The sequence below is a fragment of the Salvelinus fontinalis genome, unplaced genomic scaffold, assembly GCF_029448725.1.
Source record: "Salvelinus fontinalis isolate EN_2023a unplaced genomic scaffold, ASM2944872v1 scaffold_1151, whole genome shotgun sequence".
NCBI classification, from domain to species: Eukaryota; Metazoa; Chordata; class Actinopteri; order Salmoniformes; family Salmonidae; genus Salvelinus; species Salvelinus fontinalis.
In genome coordinates this window covers 25001-49326 of record NW_026601360.1, presented here as the reverse complement: position 1 = coordinate 49326, position 24326 = coordinate 25001, and the positions used below count along the sequence as shown (strand labels likewise).

The window sequence follows — 24326 nt, the reverse complement described above, 5'->3', positions numbered from 1 at the left end:
GCCAGGTTTGGTAGATATTGTAGAGCTACAGAGTGTCTGTTGTAGAGCTGCGTGGGCCAGGTTTGGTAGATATTGTAGAGCTACAGAGTGTCTGTTGTAGAGCTGCGTGGGCCAGGTTTGGTAGATATTGTAGAGCTACAGAGTGTCTGTTGTAGAGCTGCGTAGGCCAGGTTTGGTAGATATTGTAGAGCTACAGAGTGTCTGTTGTAGAGCTGCGTAGGCCAGGTTTGGTAGATATTGTAGAGCTACAGAGTGTCTGTTGTAGAGCTGCGTAGGCCAGGTTTGGTAGATATTGTAGAGCTACAGAGTGTCTGTTGTAGAGCTGCGTGGGCCAGATTTGGTAGATATTGTAGAGCTACAGAGTGTCTGTTGTAGAGCTGCGTAGGCCAGGTTTGGTAGATATTGTAGAGCTACAGAGTGTCTGTTGTAGAGCTGCGTAGGCCAGGTTTGGTAGATATTGTAGAGCTACAGAGTGTCTGTTGTAGAGCTGCGTGGGCCAGGTTTGGTAGATATTGTAGAGCTACAGAGTGTCTGTTGTAGAGCTGCGTGGGCCAGGTTTGGTAGATATTGTAGAGCTACAGAGTGTCTGTTGTAGAGCTGCGTAGGCCAGGTTTGGTAGATATTGTAGAGCTACAGAGTGTCTGTTGTAGAGCTGCGTGGGCCAGGTTTGGTAGATATTGTAGAGCTACAGAGTGTCTGTTGTAGAGCTGCGTGGGCCAGGTTTGGTAGATATTGTAGAGCTACCAGAGTGTCTGTTGTAGAGCTGTGTGGGCCAGGTTTGGTAGATATTGTAGAGCTACAGAGTGTCTGTTGTAGAGCTGTGTGGGCCAGGTTTGGTAGATATTGTAGAGCTACCAGAGTGTCTGTTGTAGAGCTGCGTGGGCCAGGTTTGGTAGATATTGTAGAGCTACAGAGTGTCTGTTGTAGAGCTGCGTAGGCCAGGTTTGGGAGATATTGTAGAGCTACAGAGTGTCTGTTGTAGAGCTGCGTAGGCCAGGTTTGGTAGATATTGTAGAGCTACAGTGTGTCTGTTGTAGAGCTGCGTGGGCCAGGTTTGGTAGATATTGTAGAGCTACCAGAGTGTCTGTTGTAGAGCTGTGTGGGCCAGGTTTGGTAGATATTGTAGAGCTACAGATGAGGAGGTCACAGTTACACCAGGGTTTGGTAGATATTGTTAGTGGATCAGATGAGGAGGTCACAGTTACACCAGGGTTTGGTAGATATTGTTAGTGGATCAGATGAGGAGGTCACAGTTACACCAGGGTTTGGTAGATATTGTTAGTGGATCAGATGAGGAGGTGGTGTCAGTTACACCAGGGTTTCTCAACCTCTTGTTTTGAACCAAGGACTGATATTTTAAATAAGTAACTGACAAAAGCAACAGTTCTTTAAGAACTGAGTTGGAACAGACTCACTGTCTGTCTCGTTTCCTTATCGCTTTACTTCTAAATAGGTAACTGACAAAACCAACAGTTCTTTCAAACTCATATTCTCTCTCTTGTGGCCTCGCTCATGATAACTGTTCTCTGTCTGTCCGTCTGTCCGTCTGTCTCCCAGGTCTTAGCAGTTTCCAGGAGAGCGTTGCTATGGACCGGATCCAGAGAATAACGGGAGTCCTCCAGAACCCAAACATGGGGTAAATATCCCCTCTCCTCCTCTCTCCGTCTCTGTCCCCAACTCTCACCACACGGAACAATAACTAGAGGCCGGAGACTACAGCCAGACCACATTAGTTCTGTTCTCCTGTCTGTCCTCCTCTCCCTCCCTGCAGTAGTTCCTGTCCGTCCTCCTCTCCCTCCCTGCAGTAGTTCCTGGCTGTCCTCCTCTCCCTCCCTACAGTAGTTCCTGTCTGTCCTCCTCTCCCTCCCTGCAGTAGTTCCTGTCTGTCCTCCTCTCCCTCCCTACAGTAGTTCCTGTCTGTCCTCCTTTCCCTCCCTACAGAAGTTTCTGTCTGTTCTCCTCTCCCTCCCTGCAGTAGTTCCTGTCTGTTCTCCTCTCCCTCCCTGCAGTAGTTCCTGTCTGTCCTCCTCTCCCTCCCTACAGTAGTTCCTGTCTGTTCTCCTCTCCCTCCCTACAGTAGTTCCTGTCTGTTCTCCTCTCCCTCCCTACAGTAGTTCCTGTCTGTTCTCCTCTCCCTCCCTGCAGTAGTTCCTGTCTGTCCTCCTCTCCCTCCCTACAGTAGTTCCTGTCTGTCCTCCTCTCCCTCCCTACAGTAGTTCTTGTCTGTCCTCCTCTCCCTCCCTACAGAAGTTCCTGTCTGTTCTCCTCTCCCTCCCTGCAGTAGTTCCTGTCTGTTCTCCTCTCCCTCCCTACAGTAGTTCCTGTCTGTTCTCCTCTCCCTCCCTACAGTAGTTCCTGTCTGTTCTCCTCTCCCTCCCTACAGTAGTTCCTGTCTGTCCTCCTCTCCCTCCCTACAGTAGTTCTTGTCTGTCCTCCTCTCCCTCCCTACAGAAGTTCCTGTCTGTTCTCCTCTCCCTCCCTACAGTAGTTCCTGTCTGTTCTCCTCTCCCTCCCTGCAGTAGTTCCTGTCTGTTCTCCTCTCCCTCCCTACAGTAGTTCCTGTCTGTTCTCCTCTCCCTCCCTGCAGTAGTTCCTGTCTGTTCTCCTCTCCCTCCCTGCAGTAGTTCCTGTCTGTTCTCCTCTCCCTCCCTACAGTAGTTCCTGTCTGTTCTCCTCTCCCTCCCTACAGTAGTTCTTGTCTGTCCTCCTCTCCCTCCCTACAGAAGTTCCTGTCTGTTCTCCTCTCCCTCCCTACAGTAGTTCCTGTCTGTTCTCCTCTCCCTCCCTGCAGTAGTTCCTGTCTGTTCTCCTCTCCCTCCCTGCAGTAGTTCCTGTCTGTTCTCCTCTCCCTCCCTGCAGTAGTTCCTGTCTGTTCTCCTCTCCCTCCCTACAGTAGTTCCTGTCTGTTCTCCTCTCCCTCCCTGCAGTAGTTCCTGTCTGTTCTCTGGTACCTGTGGTGGAGTCACCATGAACTATTAACACACATGAGGCTAACGGGACTTTAACACACTGTTATGTGGACAGGGGTGTAATCTGTATGTGATGCTAACGGGACTTTAACACACTGTTATGTGGACAGGGGTGTAATCTGTATGTGAGGCTAACGGGACTTTAACTCACTGTTATACAGGGGTGTAATCTGTATGTGATGCTAACGGGACTTTAACCCACTGTTATGTGGACAGGGGTGTAATCTGTATGTGAGGCTAACAGGACTTTAACCCACTGTTATACAGGGGTGTAATCTGTATGTGATGCTAACGGGACTTTAACCCACTGCTATGTGGACAGGGGTGTAATCTGTATGTGATGCTAACGGGACTTTAACACACTGTTATACAGGGGTGTAATCTGTATGTGATGCTAACGGGACTTTAACCCACTGTTATGTGGACAGGGGTGTAATCTGTATGTGATGCTAACGGGACTTTAACACACTGTTATGTGGACAGGGGTGTAATCTGTATGTGAGGCTAACGGGACTTTAACCCACTGTTATACAGGGGTGTAATCTGTATGTGATGCTAACGGGACTTTAACCCACTGTTATACAGGGGTGTAATCTGTATGTGATGCTAACGGGACTTTAACTCACTGCTATGTGGACAGGGGTGTAATCTGTATGTGTGTGAGGAGGAATCAGACCACATTTAGACATGGGTGTAATCTGTATGTGTGTGAGGAGGAATCAGACCACATGTAGACAGGGGTGTAATCTGTATGTGTGTGAGGAGGAATCAGACCACATTTAGACAGGGGTGTAGTCTGTATGTGTGTGAGGAGGAATCAGACCACATTTAGACAGGGGTGTAATCTGTATGTGTGTGAGGAGGAATCAGACCACATTTAGACAGGGGTGTAATCTGTATGTGTGTGAGGAGGAATCAGACCACATTTAGACAGGGGTGTAGTCTGTATGTGTGTGAGGAGGAATCAGACCACATTTAGACAGGGGTGTAATCTGTATGTGTGTGAGGAGGAATCAGACCACATTTAGACAGGGGTGTAGTCTGTATGTGTGTGAGGAGGAATCAGACCACATTTAGACAGGGGTGTAATCTGTATGTGTGTGAGGAGGAATCAGACCACATGTAGAGCAGCTCACAGCAGGTGACTTCTCATTCTGGAACCCGGAATAATCTGAACCCACTACAGAGAGGACGGGGAAGAGGAGAGGAGGAGGAGGAGGGAAGGGGAGGCAGAAGATGAGAGGAAGAGGAGGGAAGGGGAGGCAGAAGATGAGAGGAGAGGGGAGGGAAGGGGAGGAGGAGGGAAGGGGAGAGGAGGAGGGGGGAGGAAAAGGATGAATAGGAAAGACGAAAGAGATAGAGAGGAGGGTGTTGGTGAAACAGTGTTAAATCCCACTGGCTGCTTAAAGCAGCAGCGCACACACACACACACACACACACACACACACACACACACACACACACACACACACACACACACACACACACACACACACACACACACACACACACACACACACACACACACACACACACACACACACACACACACACACACACACACACACACACACACATACACACTGAGCGAGGCCACGACGGGGCGATAGATAGGCAGTAGAACGGCCTTGGGGCTTACTGGCTATTTATAGCGGTGAATGGAAGGACCAGCGGCCCTCCCTCGCTCCCTCCCTCGCACCCTCCCTCGCTCCCTCCCTCGCACCCTCCCTCGCTCCCTCCCTCGCACCCTCCCTCGCTCCCTCCCTCCCTCCCTCCCTCGCTCCCTCCCTCGCACCCTCCCTCGCTCCCTCCCTCCCTCGCTGCCACGTGTGGACAGGAGCGCCCAGCGTGTGTGACTGACTGTACAGCAGCAGAGCTGCTCAGACACTCAAGCAGGCAGCATCACGTCACATTTCTCCTGTCGAGGTAAACATGCCCAGGGCAGAGACAGAACGTACTGTACAGATAAGATCCGTGGAGGGTTGGAACGCAGACATGACAATATGCTGAACCATTTATTCACTGACCTTTATGGCATCACCAACTCTCTGTCTGTCTCCCAAATGGCACCCTGGACAAAAGTAGTGCACTATATAGGGAATATGGCTCTGGTCTATAGTAGTACACTATATAGGGAATAGGGCTCTGGTCTATAGTAGTACCACTATATAGGGTATAGGGCTCTGGTCTATCGTAGTACCACTATATAGGGAATAGGGCTCTGGTCTATCGTAGTACCACTATATAGGGAATAGGACTCTGGTCTATAGTAGTACCACTATATAGGGAATAGGGCTCTGGTCTATAGTAGTACCACTATATAGGGAATAGGGTTCTATAGGGCTCTGGTCTATAGTAGTACCACTATATAGGGAATAGGGTTCTATAGGGCTCTGGTCTATAGTAGTACCACTATATAGGGAATAGGGCTCTGGTCTATAGTAGTACCACTATATAGGGAATAGGACTCTGGTCTATAGTAGTACCACTATATAGGGAATAGGGTTCTATAGGACTCTGGTCTATAGTAGTACCACTATATAGGGAATAGGGCTCTGGTCTATAGTAGTACCAATATATAGGGAATAGGGCTCTGGTCTATAGTAGTGCACTATATAGGGAATAGGACTCTGGTCTATAGTAGTACCACTATATAGGGAATAGGGCTCTGGTCTATAGTAGTACCACTATATAGGGAATAGGGCTCTGGTCTATAGTAGTACACTATATAGGGAATAGGGCTCTGGTCTATAGTAGACCCACTATATAGGGAATAGGGCTCTGGTCTATAGTAGTACCACTATATAGGGAATAGGACTCTGGTCTATAGTAGTACCACTATATAGGGAATAGGGCTCTGGTCTATAGTAGTACAACTATATAGGGAATAGGGTTCTATAGGGCTCTGGTCTATAGTAGTACCACTATATAGGGAATAGGGCTCTGGTCTATAGTAGTACCACTATATAGGGAATAGGACTCTGGTCTATAGTAGTACCACTATATAGGGAATAGGACTCTGGTCTATAGTAGTACCACTATATAGGGAATAGGGCTCTGGTCTATAGTAGTACCACTATATAGGGAATAGGGCTCTGGTCTATAGTAGTACACTATATAGGGAATAGGGCTCTGGTCTATAGTAGACCCACTATATAGGGAATAGGGCTCTGGTCTATAGTAGTACCACTATATAGGGAATAGGACTCTGGTCTATCGTAGTACCACTATATAGGGAATAGGGCTCTGGTCTATAGTAGTACCACTATATAGGGAATAGGGCTCTGGTCTATAGTAGTACCACTATATAGGGAATAGGGCTCTGGTCTATAGTAGTAGCACTATATAGGGAATCGGGCTCTGGTCTATAGTAGTACCACTATATAGGGAATAGGGCTCTGGTCTATAGTAGTACCACTATATAGGGAATAGGGCTCTGGTGTATAGTAGTACCACTATATAGGGAATAGGGCTCTGGTCTATAGTAGTACCACTATATAGGGAATAGGGCTCTGGTCTATAGTAGTACCACTATATAGGGAATAGGGCTCTGGTCTATAGTAGTACCACTATATAGGGAATAGGGCTCTGGTCTATAGTAGTACACTATATAGTGAATAGGGCTCTGGTCTATAGTAGTACCACTATATAGGGAATAGGACTCTGGTCTATAGTAGTACCACTATATAGGGAATAGGGCTCTGGTCTATAGTAGTACCACTATATAGGGAATAGGGCTCTGGTCTATAGTAGTACCACTATATAGGGAATAGGACTCTGGTCTATAGTAGTACAACTATATAGTGAATAGGGCTCTGGTCTATAGTAGTACACTATATAGTGAATAGGACTCTGGTCTATAGTAGTACACTATATAGTGAATAGGGCTCTGGTCTATAGTAGTACACTATATAGTGAATAGGGCTCTGGTCTATAGTAGTACCACTATATAGGGCTCTGGTCTATAGTAGTACCACTATATAGTGAATAGGGCTCTGGTCTATAGTAGTACACTATATAGTGAATAGGGCTCTGGTCTATAGTAGTACCACTATATAGGGCTCTGGTCTATAGTAGTACCACTATATAGGGCTCTGGTCTATAGTAGTACCACTATATAGGGAATAGGGATCTGGTCTATAGTAGTACCACTATATAGGGAATAGGACTCTGGTCTATAGTAGTACCACTATATAGGGAATAGGACTCTGGTCTATAGTAGTACCACTATATAGGGAATAGGGCTCTGGTCTATAGTAGTACCACTATATAGGGAATAGGGCTCTGGTCTATAGTAGTACCACTATATAGGGAATAGGGCTCTGGTCTATAGTAGTACACTATATAGTGAATAGGGCTCTGGTCTATAGTAGTACCACTATATAGGGCTCTGGTCTATAGTAGTACACTATATAGTGAATAGGGCTCTGGTCTATAGTAGTACACTATATAGTGAATAGGGCTCTGGTCTATAGTAGTACCACTATATAGGGCTCTGGTCTATAGTAGTACCACAATATAGGGAATAGGGCTCTGGTCTATAGTAGTACCACTATATAGGGAATAGGGCTCTGGTGTATAGTAGTACCACTATATATAGGGAATAGGGCTCTGGTCTATAGTAGTACCACTATATAGGGAATAGGGCTCTGGTCTATAGTAGTACCACTATATAGGGAATAGGGCTCTGGTCTATAGTAGTACCACTATATAGGGAATAGGGCTCTGGTCTATAGTAGTACCACTATATAGGGAATAGGGCTCTGGTCTATAGTGCACTATATAGGGAATAGGGCTCTGGTCTATAGTAGTACACTATATAGGGAATAGGGCTCTGGTCTATTGTAGTACCACTATATAGGGAATAGGGCTCTGGTCTATAGTAGTACACTATATAGGGAATAGGGCTCTGGTCTATAGTAGTACCACTATATAGGGAATAGGGTTCTATAGGGCTCTGGTCTATAGTAGTACCACTATATAGGGAATAGGGCTCTGGTCTATAGTAGTACCACTATATAGGGAATAGGACTCTGGTCTATAGTAGTACCACTATATAGGGAATAGGACTCTGGTCTATAGTAGTACCACTATATAGGGAATAGGGCTCTGGTCTATAGTAGTACCACTATATAGGGAATAGGGCTCTGGTCTATAGTAGTACACTATATAGGGAATAGGGCTCTGGTCTATAGTAGACCCACTATATAGGGAATAGGGCTCTGGTCTATAGTAGTACCACTATATAGGGAATAGGACTCTGGTCTATCGTAGTACCACTATATAGGGAATAGGGCTCTGGTCTATAGTAGTACCACTATATAGGGAATAGGGCTCTGGTCTATAGTAGTACCACTATATAGGGAATAGGGCTCTGGTCTATAGTAGTAGCACTATATAGGGAATCGGGCTCTGGTCTATAGTAGTACCACTATATAGGGAATAGGGCTCTGGTCTATAGTAGTACCACTATATAGGGAATAGGGCTCTGGTCTATAGTAGTAGCACTATATAGGGAATAGGGCTCTGGTCTATAGTAGTACCACTATATAGGGAATAGGGCTCTGGTCTATAGTAGTACCACTATATAGGGAATAGGGCTCTGGTGTATAGTAGTACCACTATATAGGGAATAGGACTCTGGTCTATAGTAGTACCACTATATAGGGAATAGGGCTCTGGTCTATAGTAGTACCACTATATAGGGAATAGGACTCTGGTCTATAGTAGTACCACTATATAGGGAATAGGGCTCTGGTCTATAGTAGTACCACTATATAGGGAATAGGGATCTGGTCTATAGTAGTACCACTATATAGGGAATAGGGCTCTGGTCTATAGTAGTACCACTATATAGGGAATAGGGCTCTGGTCTATAGTAGTACACTATATAGTGAATAGGGCTCTGGTCTATAGTAGTACACTATATAGTGAATAGGGCTCTGGTCTATAGTAGTACCACTATATAGGGCTCTGGTCTATAGTAGTACCACTATATAGGGAATAGGGCTCTGGTCTATAGTAGTACCACTATATAGGGAATAGGGCTCTGGTCTATAGTAGTACCACTATATATAGGGAATAGGGCTCTGGTCTATAGTAGTACCACTATATAGGGAATAGGGCTCTGGTCTATAGTAGTACCACTATATAGGGAATAGGGCTCTGGTCTATAGTAGTACCACTATATAGGGAATAGGGCTCTGGTCTATAGTAGTACCACTATATAGGGAATAGGGCTCTGGTCTATAGTGCACTATATAGGGAATAGGGCTCTGGACTATAGTAGTACCACTATATAGGGAATAGGGCTCTGGTCTATAGTAGTACCACTATATAGGGAATAGGGCTCTGGTCTATAGTAGTACCACTATATAGGGAATAGGACTCTGGTCTATAGTAGTACCACTATATAGGGAATAGGGCTCTGGTCTATAGTAGTACCACTATATAGGGAATAGGGCTCTGGTCTATAGTAGTACCACTATATAGGGAATAGGACTCTGGTCTATAGTAGTACCACTATATAGGGAATAGGACTCTGGTCTATAGTAGTACCACTATATAGGGAATAGGGCTCTGGTCTATAGTAGTACCACTATATATAGGGAATAGGGCTCTGGTCTATAGTAGGACCACTATATAGGGAATAGGGCTCTGGTCTATAGTAGTACCACTATATAGGGAGAAGTGTGTGAATTGTTCTGTTTTGTACTGAATTGTACTGTTCTATTATCTGTTCTGTATTCCAAACCCTGTTCTATTATCTGTTCTGTATTCCAAACCCTGTTCTATTATCTGTTCTGTATTCCAAACCCTGTTCTATTATCTGTTCTGTATTCCAAACCCTGTTCTATTATCTGTTCTGTATTCCAAACCCTGTTCTATTATCTGTTCTGTATTCCAAACCCTGTTCTATTATCTGTTCTGTATTCCAAACCCTGTTCTATTATCTGTTCTGTATTCCAAACCCTGTTCTATTATCTGTTCTGTATTCCAAACCCTGTTCTATTATCTGTTCTGTATTCCAAACCCTGTTCTATTATCTGTTCTGTATTCCAAACCCTGTTCTATTATCTGTTCTGTATTCCAAACCCTGTTCTATTATCTGTTCTGTATTAAAAAAAAAACCCTGTTCTATTATCTGTTCTGTATTCCAAACCCTGTTCTATTATCTGTTCTGTATTCCAAACCCTGTTCTATTATCTGTTCTGTATTCCAAACCCTGTTCTATTATCTGTTCTGTATTCCAAACCCTGTTCTATTATCTGTTCTGTGTTCTAAACTGTTCTATTATGTGTTCTGTTTTCTAAACTCTGTTATATTATGTGTTCTGTGTTCTAAACCCTGTTCTGTGTTGTAAACCCTGTTCTATTATCTGTTTCTGTGTTCTAAACCCTGTTCTATTATCTGTTCTGTGTTCTAAACCCTGTTATGTTATCTGTTCTGTGTTCTAAACCCTGTTATGTTATCTGTTCTGTGTTCTAAACCCTGTTATGTTATCTGTTCTGTGTTCTAAACTCTGTTATGTTATCTGTTCTGTGTTCTAAACCCTGGTCTGTGTTCTAAACCCTGTTCTATTATGTGTTCTGTGTTCTAAATCCTGTTATATTATGTGTTCTGTGTTCTAAACCCTGTTCTATTATGTGTTCTGTGTTCTAAACCCTGTTCTAGTATGTGTTCTGTGTTCTAAACCCTGTTATGTTATCGGTTCTGTGTTCTAAGCCCTGTTCTATTATGTGTTCTGTGTTCTAAACCATGTTCTATTATGTGTTCTAAACCCTGTTCTGTGTTCTAAACCCTGTTCTATTATGTGTTCTAAACCCTGTTCTATTATGTGTTCTAAACCCTGTTCTATTATGTGTTCTGTGTTCTAAACCCTTTTCTATTATGTGTTCTGTGTTCTAAACCCTATTCTATTATGTGTTCTGGGTTCTAAACCTTGTTCTATTATGTGTTCTAAACGCAGTTATTTTCTCTGTTCTGTGTTCTATTCTCTTTTCTGTGTTCTAAACCTTGTTCTATTATGTGTTCTAAACTCAGTTATTTTCTCTTGTCTGTGTTCTATTCTCTTGTCTGTGTTCTAAATCCTGGTATGTTCTGTGTTCTGTTTGTAGTGAGCGCTACGTCAGTGTCATCCTGAAGATGGAAGCGATGCTCCATAGCTGGTTTCCTCAAGTCCGAGCCCGCCGAGACCCAGACCCAGACCAGCACACTGACAGCCAGGAAGAGCACCACACTCCAGCTAAGAGACACAAGGTAAAGCTCTTTAACAGGGAGGTTTGATGAAAGACTGCTGGGAACTCTGTTCCAATACTCACACCAGCATACCACTTAGAATGGTACAAGTCCAGAACACTGCTACATTGTAGCTGAGATACTGGTTATGTATCAACACCACCATTCCATTTACAATGCATGTCCAGAACACTGACTTAGTGTATGTGGTAGCTATGCTAGTAGGACCGTAGCTATGCTAGTAGGACCATAGGAGAGCAGCCACTTTCAGTGCAGTCTGGAACGCAACCCTACAGGTAGGAGTTGAGGGAGGAAGGGAGGAAGGGAGGAGAGGAAGGGAGGAGAGGAGCCCAACATATCCATTATCCTGAGAATAGCAGGAAGAGGGCAGAGCAGGTTTTTACAATCTATCTCTATTGGAGAGGAATTATAGAGGTGTCATTTTCCATAAGACAATGGACTGAGAACAACAGAGGAATGTCTTAGAGGACAGGTAGAGGTCTGGAAGAGGAGGAGAGAAGGGAGGGGGAGAGAAGGAAGGAGGAGAGAAGGGAAGAGGAGGGAGGAGGAGAGAAGGGAGGAGGAGAGAAGGGAAGAGGAGAGAAGGGAAGAGGAGAGAAGGAAGGAGGAGAGAAGGGAAGAGGGGTAGAGGGAGGAGGAGAGAAGGGAGGAGGCGTAGAGGGAGGAGGAGAGAAGGAAGGAGGAAAGAAGGAAGGAGGAGAGAAGGGAGTAGGAGATAAGGGCGGAGGAGAGAAGGGAGTAGGAGATAAGGGCGGAGTAGAGAAGGGAGGAGAAGAGAAGGGAGGAGGAGAGAAGGGAGGAGGAGAGAAGGGAGGAGGAGAGAAGGGAGGAGGAGGAGTAGAGGGAGGAGGAGAGAAGGGAGGAGGAGAGAAGGGAGGAGGAGAGAAGGAAGGAGGAGAAGAGAAGGGAGGAGGAGTAGAGGGAGTAGGAGAGAAGGGAGGAGGAGAGAAGGGAAGAGGAGAGAAGGGAGGAGGAGTAGAGGGAGGAGGAGAGAAGGGAGGAGGAGAGAAGGAAGGAGGAGGAGAGAAGGGAGGAGGAGTAGAGGGAGGAGGAGAGAAGGGAAGAGGAGAGAAGAGGAGAGAAGGGAAGAGGAGAGAAGGGAAGAGGAGAGAAGGGAAGAGGAGAGAAGGGAAGAGGAGAGAAGGGAGGAGAAGAGAAGGGAGGAAGAGAGAAGGGAGAAGAAGAGAAGGGAGGAAGAGAGAAGGGAGGAGAAGAGAAGGGAGGAAGAGAGAAGGGAGTAGGAGAGAAGGGAGGAGGAGTAGAGGGAGGAGGTTGAGAAGTAGGAGAGGAGGAAAAACAAGGTTCCTCGTGTTCCCCTCTCGTGCCAGACCGACTGGTTTCTGTTTGTTCTGTTCTCTCCCCCTCAGATGATGTTCGACAGAGTTATGATGTAATCACTAGATAGAACTCTGGAGTCTAGAATCCCATCAGAAAGCAGGAGACAGAATTCCAGGATGTCATAATGCCTCTTAAGGAAGAAAGATGTTCTACTATTCTTTGTAGTCAATTCTTCATGGTGGACAAAGAGATACAAACTAACCTATTCCATTCTGACTCTTCACAGCAGTGCCATGCCCCAGCCCACCCACCCCCTCCAGCCTCTCCTCCCATCGTCTCCCCCCCAGAGGGTGATCACCACCCAGCCCTGCGAGCCTCCCACGGACCTCTACCTGGCTCCTTCCCTTACTCCTCTGCCACTCATCTCAAATGTCTCCACACTGCCCTCATCTGCTCCTCCAAGACAGAGACAGAGACAGCCCAGCAAGAGCCACCGGGCCTGGGCAGGCCCTCCACCGGCTGCTCCCTGGGATCCAACCGCCCAGCCGACGACCAGGAACAGACCCAAGACGACGCGGTGTCCTCCAGCACCGACCCCCAGGTGAGCCCTGTGGACTCCCACCTCCAGACCCACCCCTACAGAGTCAGACCCCGAGCCCATCGACAAGGGCCTCCGTCGGGGAAGATCAGCTCGCCCTGCCTGGAGAGGCTGCTCCAGTCCAAGGAGAGCATCATCGCACCCAGAAACACGGGAGGTGATGGTCGTGGTGGTGGGGAGAGCAGCCGCTCGTAACAGCTGGACCCAGACATGGTCCATGGAGGAGATAAGGACTGATCTGGGTACAGAGTTGACCCGGGAGAGGCACAGCTGTATCTTTCCACAACAGGCTCTCCAATACAGCAGAGGGCAAAGGTCGGTGTCTGAGCGGGGCGCGACAGTGGCTGTCTCTTTAAGAGCTGTGCGTCATGTGATCCATTATGTGATCATACTAGCTGCAGTAAAACACTGAGACATGGAGGACAGGAGATATACTATAGACCTGCAGTAAGACACTGAGACATGGAGGACAGGAGATATACTATAGACCTGCAGTAAGACACTGAGACATGGAGGACAGGAGATATATTATAGACCTGCAGTAAGACCCTGAGACATGGAGAAGAGGAGATTTAAGAAACAAAACCAAGCTTAGTCTGTCTGCCCTCAGAATAACAAACAAAACTAACCTTGGTTTTGTTTGTTATCTTGAGGACAGAGAGAGAGAGAGAGAGAGAGGAGTAAAACAGAAAGGGTGTTGGGTAAAGGAGAGAAACCCCAGTCTCCATCAGTACCTTACTTGCAGTAGCCCATCTCTTGGTTGACATTTAATTTGGTGCAGTTGAGTTGGACTTATCTGGCCTGAGGAAGTTGAGTTGGACTTATCTGGCCTGAGGGAGTTGAGTTGGACTTATCTGGACTGAGGGAGTTGAGTTGGACTTATCTGGACTGAGGAAGTTGAGTTGGACTTATCTGGACTGAGGAAGTTGAGTTGGACTTATCTGGACTGAGGAAGTTGAGTTGGACTTATCTGGCCTGAGGAAGTTGAGTTGGACTTATCTGGACTGAGGAAGTTGAGTTGGACTTATCTGGCCTGAGGAAGTTGAGTTGGACTTATCTGGCCTGAGGAAGTTGAGTTGGACTTATCTGGCCTGAGGAAGTTGAGTTGGACTTATCTGGCCTGAGGAAGTTGAGTCGGATTTATCTGGCCTGAGGAAGTTGAGTTGGACTTATCTGGCCTGAGGGAGTTGAGTTGGACTTATCTGGCCTGAGGAAGTTGAGTTGGACTTATCTGGACTGAGGGAGTTGAGTCGGACTTATCTGGCCTGAGGAAGTTGAGTTGGACTTATCTGGACTGAGGGAGTTGAGTCGGACTTATCTGTCCTGAGGAAGTTGAGGGTGATCAGATTGATAAATGGTTGTAACTGGATAGCCTGGTTACCCATCTGGGAACAAGAAGGGTCTTAAAAAGCAGGACTAATAACAGGAATACTGGGATATGGGGTCGTGTTATTCCGACAGCTGACAGAATGTGATCAGATCCCAAATGGACCCGTGATATCCACCCTGGTAGAGTAGTATCACATTGAAAGGTAACTAACATCTCACTCAGCTTCTGATGGACTCTTCCTTCATTCAGTCCACTTGTTTTTCTTAGTTGACACAATAACGTGACCTCATGTTGACATCATGTCCACGTTGAACCATAGATAGGATCAACAACAACAACGAGACAACCTGACGTCAGCCATTCCACCTATCAGCTTGGCCCTGACGCGACTCCCTGCTCCTCCTGTGTGACACGCCAAGGGTCACTGTGGAGACCTTGAACTACACCAAGAGAAGATTTATCAGGTCCCAGACAGACAGACAGACAGACAGACAGACAGACCTGGACAGTGCCTGTCAAGCATTTCACTTGGGCTGTAATGTGGTGAACTGAGAGAAAGAGGCGGAGAGGAGGAGAGAGCGATGGAGAGAGAGAGAGATGGAGAGAGAGATGGAGAAAATGAGAGTGCGAGGGAGAGAGAGCGATGGAGAGAGAGCGAGAGAGCGATGGAGAGAGAGAGATGGAGAGAGAGACAGACAGACTATGACAACAGAGAAAGAGAGAGAGACACAGAGACAGACAGACTATAACAACAGAGAAAGAGAGAGAGACACAGAGAGAGACAGACTTGCTTTGGCAATGTTAACATATGAAACATATGCAAATAAAATCCCTTGAATTGAATTGAGCGAGAGAGAGAGAGGAGACAGACTATGAAGATAGAGAGAGAAGAGAGAGAGAGGAGACAGACTATGAAGATAGAGAGAGAAGAGAGAGAGAGGAGACAGACTATGAAGATAGAGAGAGAAGAGAGAGAGAGGAGACAGACTATGAAGATAGAGAGAGAAGAGAGAGAGAGACAGACTATGAAGATAGAGAGAGAAGAGAGAGGAGACAGACTATGAAGATAGAGAGAGAAGAGAGAGAGAGGAGACAGACTATGAAGATAGAGAGAGAAGAGAGAGAGAGGAGACAGACTATGAAGATAGAGAGAGAAGAGAGAGAGAGGAGACAGACTATGAAGATAGAGAGAGAAGAGAGAGAGAGGAGACAGACTATGAAGATAGAGAGAGAAGAGAGCGATGGAGAGCGAGAGAGAGAGAGATACAGAGAGAGAGAGAGATAGAGAGACAGAGAGAGACAGACAGAGACAGATAGAGAGAGACAGAGAGAGAGAGAGAGAGAGAGAGATACAGAGAGAGAGAGACAGAGAGAGACAGACAGAGACAGATAGAGAGAGACAGAGAGAGAGAGATAGAGAGACAGACAGAGATAGAGAGAGACAGACAGAGATAGAGAGACAGACAGAGATAGAGAGACAGACAGAGATAGAGAGACAGACAGAGATAGAGAGACAGACAGAGATAGAGAGACAGACAGAGATAGAGAGACAGTCTTCCATAGAGAGCCTGAGCTACAGTGTGAGGGACAATACAACAGCCCCACTACCTCCTACCAGTCATTTCCTGTTCTATCCAGTTAACCATTAACTCTGACAATCCTTCTACACACCAGATAATGGCTGGGTCCCAAATGGTGCCATTTGGAATGCAGTCAATGTGTGAACAATATCTGACACCAGATAACATGTGATGTAAACAACAATATCTGACACCAGATACCATGTGATGTAAACAACAATATCTGACACCAGATACCATGTGATGTAAACAACAATATCTGACACCAGATACTAGATACCATGTGATGTAAACAACAATATCTGACACCAGATACTAGATACCATGTGATGTAAACAACAATATCTGACACCAGATACTAGATACCATGTGATGTAAACAACAATATCTGACACCAGATACTAGATACCATGTGATGTAAACAACAATATCTGACACCAGATACCATGTGATGTAAACAACAATATCTGACACCAGATACCATGTGATGTAAACAACAATATCTGACACCAGATACCATGTGATGTAAACAACAATATCTGACACCAGATACCATGTAAACAACAATATCTGACACCAGCTGCCATGTAAACAACCATATCTGACACCAGATACTAGATACCATGTGATGTAAACAACAATATCTGACACCAGATACTAGATACCATGTGATGTAAACAACTATATCTGACTTCACACCAGATACCATGTGATGTAAACAACTATATCTGACTTCACACCAGATACCATGTGATGTAAACAACAATATCTGACACCAGATACTAGATACCATGTGATGTAAACAACAATATCTGACACCAGATACTAGATACCATGTGATGTAAACAACAATATCTGACACCAGATACTAGATACCATGTGATGTAAACAACAATATCTGACACCAGATACTAGATACCATGTGATGTAAACAACAATATCTGACACCAGATACCATGTGATGTAAACAACAATATCTGACACCAGATACCATGTGATGTAAACAACAATATCTGACACCAGATACCATGTGATGTAAACAACAATATCTGACACCAGATACCATGTGATGTAAACAACAATATCTGACACCAGATACCATGTGATGTAAACAACAATATCTGACACCAGATACCATGTGATGTAAACAACAATATCTGACACCAGATACCATGTAAACAACAATATCTGACACCAGCTGCCATGTAAACAACCATATCTGACACCAGATACTAGATACCATGTGATGTAAACAACAATATCTGACACCAGATACTAGATACCATGTGATGTAAACAACTATATCTGACTTCACACCAGATACCATGTGATGTAAACAACTATATCTGACTTCACACCAGATACCATGTGATGTAAACAACAATATCTGACACCAGATACTAGATACCATGTGATGTAAACAACAATATCTGACACCAGATACTAGATACCATGTGATGTAAACAACAATATCTGACACCAGATACTAGATACCATGTGATGTAAACAACAATATCTGACACCAGATACTAGATACCATGTGATGTAAACAACAATATCTGACACCAGATACCATGTGATGTAAACAACAATATCTGACACCAGATACCATGTGATGTAAACAACAATATCTGACACCAGATACCATGTGATGTAAACAACAATATCTGACACCAGATACCATGTAAACAACAATATCTGACACCAGCTGCCATGTAAACAACCATATCTGACACCAGATACTAGATACCATGTGATGTAAACAACAATATCTGACACCAGATACTAGATACCATGTGATGTAAACAACTATATCTGACTTCACACCAGATACCATGTGATGTAAACAACTATATCTGACTTCACACCAGATACCATGTGATGTAAACAACAATATCTGACACCAGATACCATGTGATGTAAACAACAATATCTGACACCAGATACTAGATACCATGTGATGTAAACAACAATAGCTGACACCAGATACTAGATACCATGTGATGTAAACAAAAATATCTGACTTCACACCAGATACCATGTGATGTAAACAACAATATCTGACACCAGATACTAGATACCATGTGATGTAAACAACAATATCTGACACCAGATACTAGATACCATATGATGTAAACAACAATAGCTGACACCAGATACTAGATACCATGTGATGTAAACAACAATATCTGACACCAGATACTAGATACCATGTGATGTAAACAACAATATCTGACACCAGATACTAGATACTATGTGATGTAAACAACAATATCTGACACCAGATACTAGATACCATGTGATGTAAACAACAATATCTGACACCAGATACTAGATACCATGTGATGTAAACAACAATAGTTGACACCAGATACTAGATACCATGTGATGTAAACAACAATATCTGACACCAGATACTAGATACCATGTGATGTAAACAACAATATCTGACTTCACACCAGATACCATGTGATGTAAACAACAATATCTGACACCAGATACTAGATACTATGTGATGTAAACAACAATATCTGACACCAGATACTAGATACCATGTGATGTAAACAACAATATCTGACACCAGATACTAGATACCATGTGATGTAAACAACAATATCTGACACCAGATACTAGATACCATGTGATGTAAACAACAATATCTGACACCAGATACTAGATACCATGTGATGTAAACAACAATATCTGACACCAGATACTAGATACCATGTGATGTAAACAACAATATCTGACACCAGATACTAGATACCATGTGATGTAAACAACAATATCTGACACCAGATACTAGATACCATGTGATGTAAACAACAATATCTGACACCAGATACTAGATACCATGTGATGTAAACAACAATATCTGACACCAGATACTAGATACCATGTGATGTAAACAACAATTTCTGACACCAGATACTAGATACCATGTGATGTAAACAACAATATCTGACACCAGATACTAGATACCATGTGATGTAAACAACAATATCTGACACCAGATACTAGATACCATGTGATGTAAACAACAATATCTGACACCAGATACTAGATACCATGTGATGTAAACAACAATATCTGACACCAGATACTAGATACCATGTGATGTAAACAACAATATCTGACACCAGATACTAGATACCATATGATGTAAACAACAATAGCTGACACCAGATACTAGATACCATGTGATGTAAACAACAATATCTGACACCAGATACCATGTGATGTAAACAACAATATCTGACACCAGATACTAGATACCATGTGATGTAAACAACAATATCTGACACCAGATACTAGATACCATGTGATGTAAACAACAATAGCTGACACCAGATACTAGATACCATGTGATGTAAACAACAATATCTGACTTCACACCAGATACTAGATGATGTAAACAACAAAATCTGACTTAACACCAGGTACTAGATACCATGTGATGTAAACACCAACATCTGATTCTAAACTGGCTCATGTGTGAACACCAACATCTGATTCTAAACTGGCTCATGTGTGAACACCAACATCTGATTCTAAACTGGCTCATGTGTGAACACCAACATCTGATTCTAAACTGGCTCATGTGTGAACACCAACATCTGATTCTAAACTGGCTCATGTGTGAACACCAACATCTGATTCTAAACTGGCTCATGTGTGAACACCAACATCTGATTCTAAACTGGCTCATGTGTGAACAACATGCACATTGTTGAACAATGTCTTCTGACTCGATGGGAAGGAGTTTTTCCTTTGTCCCTTCTGACTCGATGGGAAGGAGTTTTTCCTTTGTCCCTTTTGACTCCATGGGAAGGAGTTTTTCCTTTGTGTAAATATGTTTTGGACAATGTTCAAGGTTTATTTACTTTACCTCCCTAAAAAGGTGGCCTTTTGTGACATTTTTATACTTAATAAAAAGAAATGTGATGATATTTGTTTTTCCCTGCGAAACAAAGTGTTCTCCATAATGTTTTGTATTATAATTTTAATATTCTGATTTCATGTTGGTTTAATGGTTTGTAATTTCTAAAATCGACCACTTCCAAGACCCCACTTATTGATCACAGAATAAACTGACAAGTCCGTTCTGAAGCATTTTATTGAGTTTCTTCTTCTTGCTGCTTTAGGAAACCGCGGCGTCGGCAATTTAAAAATTAAAACAAAAATAAATATGGATATTTATGTAAAACATTTTCCTAATGAAACATTATACACAATGTACAACATATTGTATTTTTTCTTCTTCACTTTGGGTGAATGAATACTCTTATACACATTTTCCCAAAGACTAAATAAACATTAAAAATAAAAAAAACCTGAAAGAAATGAAGCGATGAAAAAAAGAACCAAAATAATATTAAAAATAACTCAAATGAACTGCTTCTCTTTTTTTTTTTAATTGCTTAAAAAAAACAACTTACTAATAAAACCACAAGGTTGAAAAATAAAAACATTGAATCAAATCCATCCATTATGTCTTATGCGTCGAGAGTAGTAGAGTTAACATGGAATATAATGAGGTGTTCAAAAGTGACCCGGCCTTCCGTACAGCTACATTAACGCTCTCTGTTGTTGCTACTCTGTGAGTTCTTACTGTACGTTGACGACGGGACCAAGGAGATGCACTTTTCCTTCTGGGTTTCTGCTGTGTGACGCTCTGTGAGAGGACAGTCTTTATTCCATTCAGGCCCGGTCTTTCCTGGGTCTCTGTGTCGGTGTGTGTGGTGAGGGTCTGTGAGAGGACAGTCTTTATTCCATCCAGGCCAGGTCTTTCCTGGGTCTCGGTGTGTGTGTGTGGTGAGGGTCTGTGAAAGTGTGTTGTTTTGACGGTGCCTCCGGGGGTAGACTGCGGTTGGTCAGTAGTCTGTGTCCGAGCCCTCGGCGTTGTCTACGTTGCGTGACAGCATGTAGTTGTCCATGTCGATGGAGCGACAGTTGTTGATGGCGTAGCGTAGTCTCTCTGCCATCACCGTCTGGCTGGAGTAAGGAGGCAGGCGCAGCTGGAAGAAACACGTCTGGGAGGTCGGCAGGCTGTCATACGGCTGTATGGGGGAGAGGGGGTGGGGGGGGGGGAGAGGGGGGGGGAGAGAGAGGGTGGAACAGAGAGAGAGAGGGGGGGGGGGAGAGAGAGAGAGAGGGGGGAGAGAGAGAGAGAGAGATAGAGAGATAGGGAGAGCGGGGGGAGGAACAGAGAGAGAGAGGGGGGGAGAGAGAGACAGAGAGGGTGGAACAGAGAGAGAGAGAGGGGGGGGAGAGAGAGGGTGGAACAGAGAGAGAGAGAGGGGGGGGAGAGAGAGAGAGAGGGGGGAGAGAGGGTGGAACAGAGAGAGAGAGAGGGGGGGGGAGAGAGAGAGAGAGATAGAGAGATAGGGAGAGCGGGGGGAGGAACAGAGAGAGAGAGGGGGGGAGAGAGAGACAGAGAGGGTGGAACAGAGTGAGGGAGACAGACAGAGAGAGAGATAGAGAGAAAGAGAGAGGGGGGTGGTTTGAACAGAGAGAGAGAGAGAGACAGAGAGAGGGGGGAGGGGCAGAGACAAAGAGGTGGTAGAAGAGGTAGAACAGAGAGAGAGAGGTGTTCAATACATCATCAACATTCTCTTGTTGCTTGTAATGCATGTATCCTCTCCATTTAAATGTGTGTAGTCCTGTCTTTGAGCTGTTCTTCTATTGGCAGAGAAATGCACTGGCCTTTAGACTGGAGGAACGCACACTGGCCTTTAGACTGGGGGAACGCACACTGGCCTTTAGACTGGGGGAACGCACACTGGCCTGTAGACTGGGGGAACGCACACTGGCCTGTAGACTGGGGGAACGCACACTGGCCTGTAGACTGGGGGAATGCACACTGGCCTTTAGACTGGGGGAACGCACACTGGCCTGTAGACTGGGGGAATGCACACTGGCCTTTAGACTGGGGGAACGCACACTGGCCTGTAGACTGGGGGAATGCACACTGGCCTTTAGACTGGGGGAACGCACACTGGCCTGTAGACTGGGGGAATGCACACTGGCCTGTAGACTGGGGGAACGCACACTGGCCTTTAGACTGGGGGAACGCACACTGGTCTGTAGACTGGGGGAACGCACACTGGCCTGTAGACTGGGGGAACGCACACTGGTCTTTAGACTGGGGGAACGCACACTGGCCTGTAGACTGGGGGAACGCACACTGGCCTTTAGACTGGGGGAACGCACACTGGCCTGTAGACTGGGGGAACGCACACTGGCCTTTAGACTGGGGGAATGCACACTGGCCTTTAGACTGGGGGAACGCACACTGGTCTGCAGACTGGGGGAACGCACACTGGCCTGTAGACTGGGGGAACGCACACTGGCCTGTAGACTGGGGGAACGCACACTGGCCTTTAGACTGGGGGAACGCACACTGGCCTGTAGACTGGGGGAACGCACACTGGCCTGTAGACTGGGGGAACGCACACTGGCCTGTAGACTGGGGGAACGCAGGGAACGCACACTGGCCTGTAGACTGGGGGAACGCACACTGGCCTGTAGACTGGGGGAACGCACACTGGCCTTTAGACTGGGGGAACGCACACTGGCCTGTAGACTGGGGGAACGCACACTGGCCTGTAGACTGGGGGAACGCACACTGGCCTTTAGACTGGGGGAACGCACACTGGTCTTTAGACTGGGGGAACGCACACTGGCCTTTAGACTGGGGGAACTCACACTGGCCTTTAGACTGGGGGAACGCACACTGGCCTTTAGACTGGGGGAACGCACACTGGCCTTTAGACTGGGGGAACGCACACTGGCCTTTAGACTGGGGGAACGCACACTGGTCTTTAGACTGGGGGAACGCACACTGGTCTTTAGACTGGGGGAACGCACACTGGTCTTTAGACTGGGGGAACGCACACTGGCCTGTAGACTGGGGGAACGCACACTGGCCTGTAGACTGGGGGAACGCACACTGGCCTGTAGACTGGGGGAACGCAGGGAACGCACACTGGCCTGTAGACTGGGGGAACGCACACTGGCCTTTAGACTGGGGGAACGCACACTGGCCTGTAGACTGGGGGAACGCACACTGGCCTGTAGACTGGGGGAACGCACACTGGCCTGTAGACTGGCGGAACGCACACTGGCCTTTAGACTGGGGGAACGCACACTGGTCTGTAGACTGGGGGAACGCACACTGGCCTGTAGACTGGGGGAACGCAGGGAACGCACACTGGCCTGTAGACTGGGGGAACGCACACTGGCCTGTAGACTGGGGGAACGCAGGGAACGCACACTGGCCTGTAGACTGGGGGAACGCACACTGGCCTGTAGACTGGGGGAACGCAGGGAACGCACACTGGCCTGTAGACTGGGGGAACGCACACTGGTCTGTAGACTGGGGGAACGCAGGGAACGCACACTGGTCTGTAGACTGGGGGAACGCAGGGAACGCACACTGGCCTGTAGACTGGGGGAACGCACACTGGTCTGTAGACTGGGGGAACGCAGGGAACGCACACTGGCCTGTAGACTGGGGGAACGCACACTGGCCTTTAGACTGGGGGAACGCACACTGGCCTGTAGACTGGGGGAACGCACACTGGCCTGTAGACTGGGGGAACGCAGGGAACGCACACTGGCCTGTAGACTGGGGGAACGCACACTGGCCTGTAGACTGGGGGAACGCAGGGAACGCACACTGGCCTGTAGACTGGGGGAACGCACACTGGTCTGTAGACTGGGGGAACGCAGGGAACGCACACTGGTCTTTAGACTGGGGGAACGCACACTGGCCTGTAGACTGGGGGAACGCACACTGGCCTTTAGACTGGGGGAACGCACCAGTGTGTGTGTGTGTGTGTGTGTGTGTGTGTGTGTGTGTGTGTGTGTGTGTGTGTGTGTGTGTGTGTGTGTGTGTGTGTGTGTTTGTCTTACCCTGTCCACCTTCATAATCTGGAACCTCTGGGAGATGTCAGCTGTGTTGGCGGGCAGCCTGGACCGTCCGGAGACGAAGCGCATGAACAGAACCCTCTCCTCGTTGGAGAAGTCCTCTAGGGTCTGCCAGAACCACTGGACCTGAGTGTGATGCTCTTCTACCTCACGGTACCGCACAACCTGGAATTAATACAACCATTACCTCATGGTACCGCACAACCTGGAATTAATACAGCCATTACCTCACGGTACCACACTACCTGGAATTAATACAGCCATTACCTCATGGTACCGCACAACCTGGAATTAATACAGCCATTACCTCATGGTACCACACAACCTGGAATTAATACAGCCATTACCTCATGGTACCACACTACCTGTAATTAATACAG

General features: G+C 45.9%; 2 protein-coding genes across 2 annotated transcripts in view; one reads left to right on the top strand and one right to left on the bottom strand.

The window, feature by feature from the left end:
• Nucleotides 1-362: 362 nt before the first annotated feature.
• Nucleotides 363-20127, top strand: LOC129848751 (circadian-associated transcriptional repressor-like). The gene is made up of 3 exons (XM_055915850.1): nucleotides 363-1636; nucleotides 11087-11228; nucleotides 12793-20127. The coding sequence occupies exons 1-3, from the start codon at nucleotides 1587-1589 to the stop codon at nucleotides 13297-13299; spliced, it is 699 nt and encodes a 232-aa protein (XP_055771825.1). The 5' UTR covers nucleotides 363-1586; the 3' UTR covers nucleotides 13300-20127.
• LOC129848750 (probable E3 ubiquitin-protein ligase HERC1) overlaps nucleotides 20114-24326 on the bottom strand; it is a 28081-nt gene continuing 23868 nt past the window's right edge. Inside the window, exons 6-7 of the mRNA XM_055915849.1 lie at nucleotides 23932-24111; nucleotides 20114-21074 (exon numbers count right to left, since the gene is read on the bottom strand). Of these exons, the coding sequence (XP_055771824.1) occupies nucleotides 20889-21074; nucleotides 23932-24111 (366 nt within the window). The 3' untranslated portion in view covers nucleotides 20114-20888. The remainder of the gene's footprint in view (nucleotides 21075-23931; nucleotides 24112-24326) is intronic.